Source organism: Mesitornis unicolor, unplaced genomic scaffold, assembly GCF_000695765.1.
Source record: "Mesitornis unicolor isolate BGI_N332 unplaced genomic scaffold, ASM69576v1 scaffold5276, whole genome shotgun sequence".
Classification (NCBI taxonomy): domain Eukaryota; kingdom Metazoa; phylum Chordata; class Aves; order Mesitornithiformes; family Mesitornithidae; genus Mesitornis; species Mesitornis unicolor.
This window is the reverse complement of record NW_010191555.1, coordinates 55,120-61,237: the sequence shown is the minus strand read 5'-3', so window position 1 is coordinate 61,237 and position 6,118 is coordinate 55,120. Positions and strand designations below refer to the sequence as shown.

The 6,118-nt window shown below is 36.1% G+C and overlaps 1 protein-coding gene across 1 annotated transcript in view; it reads right to left on the bottom strand.

The window, feature by feature from the left end:
* Nucleotides 1-506: 506 nt before the first annotated feature.
* Nucleotides 507-6,118, bottom strand: part of TRIM24 (tripartite motif containing 24) — a gene marked incomplete at its 5' end in the record, with an annotated part of 35,347 nt that continues 29,735 nt past the window's right edge. Inside the window, 4 exons of the mRNA XM_010186766.1 lie at nt 507-829; nt 1,899-2,048; nt 3,320-3,394; nt 4,780-4,912. Coding sequence (XP_010185068.1) covers nt 620-829; nt 1,899-2,048; nt 3,320-3,394; nt 4,780-4,912 — 568 coding nt within the window. The remainder of the gene's footprint in view (nt 830-1,898; nt 2,049-3,319; nt 3,395-4,779; nt 4,913-6,118) is intronic.

Genomic DNA, 6,118 nt, shown 5'->3' with positions numbered 1-6,118 from the left:
GGTGGTGAGAAAAATAGCACAAAGTATTCTGTTCTTTCCTTCCTCCATTAAAAACTCGCAAACCGATTTTTTTTTCTTTTTTTAAAGTTACTTTTAATACACTCTCCCTTACATTTTAAAATTACCATTAACTTCTTTGGGGGCAACTACACTTTCATTGTACCAGTCAGTATTGCAGAACAATAATATTACACCATCTGTTTTCATGGCTTGTGTCTAATACAGTACAAAGAAATCAAATTATGGCCAGCCACATGCCTTTGGTAAAATTAAGTCTGGTGAGATCACATTTTCTTCAAAGTTGGAAAGCCACATGTTGAACCCATGTAATGTTTTAAAGTTCGATTCTATACAAACTTCTATTCTTCCTCAAAGTAAAGTTTAAGAGCTGTCACCCCAAGCAAATGGCAATTTCTGTGCTGCTCCACAAGTATGACGGAAGTTTGGAACTTCAGAGATCTCCACATGTTCAGATTTGTGTTTCAGACAAGGGGTAGAAAGTCCAGTAAATATCAACAAACCTACAAGTCAAAGCAGTTATGCTTTTTCCTCCATCTCACAACTGATAGTGATAAATATTCTTAGTTTTTAAAAAACATTCCATAGTAACACATGTGGCTCATTTAGGCAACTGACGATCTTCTCCTTTGAGGCGTTTTTTCCGGGGCTGTACAAAGTCATCATCGGAGTCATCAGTAAGTTCTGGATTATCATTTTCACTCTGGCAGTTGGGTTGTACAGGGAACTTTCTCTCAGGATAAAGGTTGCTTAGAAGTTCTTCGAAGTAAGATTCGAGTTTCATGCCAGCATCAGCCACTTCTGAATCAGGCTGTTGGGTGAATTAACATCATCAATGAATCTCAAAATAGCTTTATACTTAGATCACATTAGGTCTTTAAGGTGCTTTTACAAACTACAAATAAATCAATCAGCATAAGAATGAACACATGGTCCCAAAGAGCACATGCCTGCAAAACAGAGGGCATGGGTAGATCTTTTGGCCAACCCCCTCAATGACTTCTCTCTGATGGATTATCACAAATTGCAAAAGCCGTACTGCCTGGGTTCTGAAAGCTGTATGAAAATTCTAAAAGCTCTTAAATTCTGACTGAAACAAGCAAACAAAAGAAATTTGGGTTATGCTATGAAATATATAAAGGTATACCTTCAGGAGGTTAAAAGTGTTTTGGAACAACTTGCTCAAAATGCTAGAATTTCTCTAGCTTATAGACCTTTTCTAGTTCCTGTGAAAATATTACCAGGATAGATGATGACTGTAACCTGGAAGACTAGGTAGTCCTGAAGTCATTCATAGCCACCATGGCTGATCAGTACCCTGAAGTGGAGGACACCATGGCAGAAAGTAATCCCAGCTGTCAAGGGTGACTGGACAAGAATCCCATTGAGGCCACTTAGAGAAGCCTTTATTCCCAGTGTAATTATCTCCTCTTCTGTGATCCACTCAATGCCTGCATCCCTTTTTTACCACATTTCCTTATGTGCAGTGAGTGATAATAACAATCACTCAACGTGCAACTAGAAATCATAAAGGTGAGTATACACCTCCCAAAATGAAAAGCCCACTGAATTTAATATTTGAGGTAAGGAGTATTAAACCAACTGTAACCACTAAGATAAACAATTGTCCTATTCTTTATCTGCTGTCCTGCCATTCAGCTAGCATGTTTGCCACAATTCCCTTTCCTTCTATGGAAGGATCTACACTGCACAGTCATCTAACACCACAGTAGTTTTAAATGTGATCTAAGTTTTCACTGCAGTCTCATTATCAAAATAAGTTTAATTCAATACATTCTTATGTTCTAACGTCTACCCTTACTAGTTTTCCTGAAAGCAACTAAGCCTACGAAACCAGATAAAGTATCCATTTTTCTAACCTCATTAAATTCAGCACAGTTTTTGAAAATCAGTCTGAAATCAGCCACAAAATCTTCCGGCTTTGTGTAGACTGAATTGGTCACTTCAAGCCTTTTCTTGATGGTTGACAAGTCCATAGGCTTTTTGATTATTTTGTAGTAATCAGGAACCTAAATAGAGAAGAAAATTTTTTACCAAATGTAGTCATGTTCATTAACTGTTGTTTTATAAACCTTTAGCTCTGAGGGAGAGGACAAGACTTAGTCTCATCACCAAATTACAATTCTAAGATATAAGAATTGTACTTTTAACATACGTGCAGACAGTTTCTGGAATAAAAGTGATGTATGCTAGCTTTCTGGCTAAAATGTACTCGTCAATGTTTATTTTAAAATAAAAGAAAAACAAGTTAGAAACTCACAAACGTTGACTACATACATTAGAGCAAACGCTTTGGACATCAGCTTTCTATGTACTCAAATGAGCCATCTATTAAGTTTCACTCTCAAGACCACTGTATGATAACTTCGGAAACCCACTCTAACAGAGATGGCACATGTGTTGCTTAAAATGAATTTTGGTCAAAAATTTCAGAGATATCAATGATTTTGGCATCTTAAACTGTGGTTGTAGGATTAAGATTTATTCTTTCTTTAGAAAGAATTAGAAGTTAGAAAAAAAAAAAGATATGAAATCCAATGATAATATTTTTATACTTTTTTCCTAACACGATTCACTTTTTAAGATAAATGCTATGATACCTAAAATTAGTAATTCATGACCATCATATGATTAATCAATCACTCTCTTGTGCCCTGATTATTAAACTCTGTGGAGTGTTCTTCAAAAGAAGAATTCTTATGCAAATGGACTAAAAAGGGTGCATGGGAGCACATTACTTCTTGATGCATTCTTTTCTCACTGACTTGTCATGAAGAACATAAAAGAGGTATTTTTCATCTGACCATGCTGCTAACTCTTCCATGTATCCTTGGACTTCTAATGCACCCAGGTATTGTTTACCATTTTAAACTAATAAGCTAGTAAGAAATTAAATTTCATATTAGTACTATGGAATACTCTAATACTCAAAATCATGTATTTAAAAAAAAATCCAAACATATCATAAGTCACCCTTTTTAGTGATATCACTCAGTACTGTGCAATCAGCAGTCAGTGTTAGAACTTACTTTTTGTGTCTATTTTTGAAGTATTAAGTATAATTGGTCATTGGGAAATTTTAATGGCAAATCCCCTTCCAACCCAGTGCTTCAAATTTTAATTCCCCTTCAGACATTTTTAAGAGAATTAGGCACATTTAACACATTTAATGTCTGGGGAACTTGACTTCTGATAATGGACCATGATGGGACATAAAGATGCCATTAGAAACATGCCAATTATGCTACTAACATAAAATGGGAAGAAGTGAGGTACATACTGTGGGAGGAACTGGATCTTGAAAAGCAAGACTCATTTCATGACAGTAGAGATAGAGCAGTAATCTTTCACACTTCTGTATCAAGAAAAATAGATACCCAAGTAATTAGAAAATCCTACATGACTTGTTCTAAAATAAACTACAGAAAACACCAAACAGATGCTCAGTATTCCCCCAGCCCCTGAGCAGAAAACAGAGCACAGAAACTGTATTTGGAAGCAAGATTAACTGACATAACTAGTGCCCTTCTCTGCAATAGATACATCATTATAAACTCTCAAATGCATGCTATGAAACCTCAAACAGTTACTAACAGTGTTATTCAGCGTTTGCTGAGCCCAGCAGATATTCCAGAGAATAAAAAAGCATGCATGACTCCTAGGGCTTTACAAATATTCAGAGATATCCGTAATATTTTTCCTGATCTGGGTATAACTGCTCTCTAACTGCAAAGCCTACAATGCCTTCCTGCTTTGTTAGCAGCAGGAAGGAATATGTTTTGTGTGTGTATCCAAATATATTAAACTAGATCTTGAACCTTGGAAGAGATTCTAAGAACAGTTTTGTGAGATTTCATGCTTGCTGATCCTTTATCAGAATATTTACAGGACTTACAACTTCCATTTTTGTAACTTAGGTTTAAAGCTAAACACAGAGCTACCTTTTTTCCTTCTAGACAGCAGCATTAAAACCCCAAATAAAATATGAATTTCGGTGTATTTACACAAGTTGCCATCTGAAACAATGTAAAATGCTGCTGAAAGTTTCCAATACAGTTCAGAATTGCTTATAAAAGCTTTAAATAATAAAACAGCTACAGAAAATAAGTCAAAAAAGCAAAAAACCTTCAGACACCTAAGAATCCAAAAGATTCCGTCTAGCAGCTCAACTATCTGCTCAAAGGCACTATTTTTTGTCTTTTAACTCTGAGGTTTAAGGCAAAAACAAAAGTTGGAGACCCACTGCTTGCTTTGTAGCTTTTCTACCAGAACATTCAAAGCTGAAAAATGACAGCAGTTATTCCCAGAGACTTGTGTTAATCTCTGCAGGATTGGTGTTGCATCTCTGTATATCTTCACTGTGAAAGAACCACCATAATTTTTTAAGAGGATGTTGGCAAAGTGCTTTAAAGACTAAAACTGTTAGTTGATAACATCAATCTATGCCAAATGTGGAAAGCACAAACAAAGCAAAAAGTTACGAATGCAAGGTGACTGTGTAGGAGAGCTCTGTTAGAAACAGCACTTGGTAATTCCTAGAACATCGTCCCAGTTCAGAGCACCACATCACAGCTACTTCTCAGGCATTCAGAATGTGTTGCTCAGCATGTTTACATGAAGGCTGCTATGATCTCACAGCTTATTTTAAAAGTTAATTTTCCTTTTTTAACATCACTTTTTAAAAGAAGCATACATTTCAGAATACAAGCAGCAGCAAGACAGTACACATTTTATGCTTACCCTACGGTCTATTGGCGTCAAACCCACAGTGTCTTCCAATTTTCTTTTTTCAGAGCTCTGAGCAGGTTTATCACAGTCATATTCAACTTCTGGCTTGGACAAATCCCGACAGAATGTACAAATCCACTCTCCACTAAAGGAGACAGAAAGACACAGTGACTTCAGTGATGTTGCACACTCCTGACAAAAGGCTTTCCGCTTATTTCTGGATAAGGTCCTCATTTGTGGGGTGGCTTTTTTCTGCTTTGTGTGCTGTTTTGTTGGTGGTGGTTTTCTTAAACACCACAAAAGGCAGAGACTGCTGGCAAAAGTGCAGGCAGTGTTTCCTTTTTAATGGCACTGGTGTCATTAATGGTGTAATAACAGAAAAATGGTTTGACATAATAGACAAATGGTGCCTACCTTTGTTAGTACTGAAATTTTTCACTAGAGCTCAATAGTGCTTTGCTTGAATCCTATGAGAGTTCTGTTTGCTAACTACAGAGACACAGAAGGAATCATATAGGTTGAACAGAAGGAAGTGTGTTAGTGTTATATGGCGAGAACTATATATTCTCTCTCCAAGCCCAACCTACAACGTATTACTACTCTATAGAGATTAACCTAGACAAGTCTTTTTCTGAAAACTGGAAATTCTTCACTCCCGAAAACTTTCAGATAATCCTGATTTTATCAGTCTAGGAAAACCTTACAGATTTAAATGACATCATAAGATTATGAAAAAATCAGTTCTGCAAGCTGCGTTCACTGATTCTCCAACATAATTTGTGAACCTCCGAGGTTTGAAAAACCTATGAAAAGGCTATGTTTTTAATACAGCTCTTCACAAACGACGAAACCTGCATGCTTGCAGATAACCACAAGAGGGCTGAATTGTACTTCTTACATAGCAGACAGAATTTAGCAATAAACAGTTATAAGATCTAACTGCATGCATTTACTCAGAAGTATGTTATAACAATAGGATCTTTGTAAATAAGAAATTGTTTTTGCAGCACCTTTTAATTAATTTTGATAGTAAAGCAGAAGACTTTCCAAGTTAAAAGAAAAAAAAAATCTTACTGGCTTTTATTTAGAGTAATTCAAATAGTTCCAACACCTGCTAGTTGTAGCATACAGTAGAGAATAATGGGCATTTTCCAAAGAGATTTTTACCTTCTACTATCTTAACCTGACAGAGTTATTTATATGACAGCGTCACCTCTGTGCCTGGATGAGCATCAGAGAAACGATGTGGTAGATATACAAAAATAGATACAGGCTATGATCTAAAGATAGATATTCCTGAAAACAGGAAACACGTGATAGATGGAGGAATGATGCATTTAATGATCCAAGA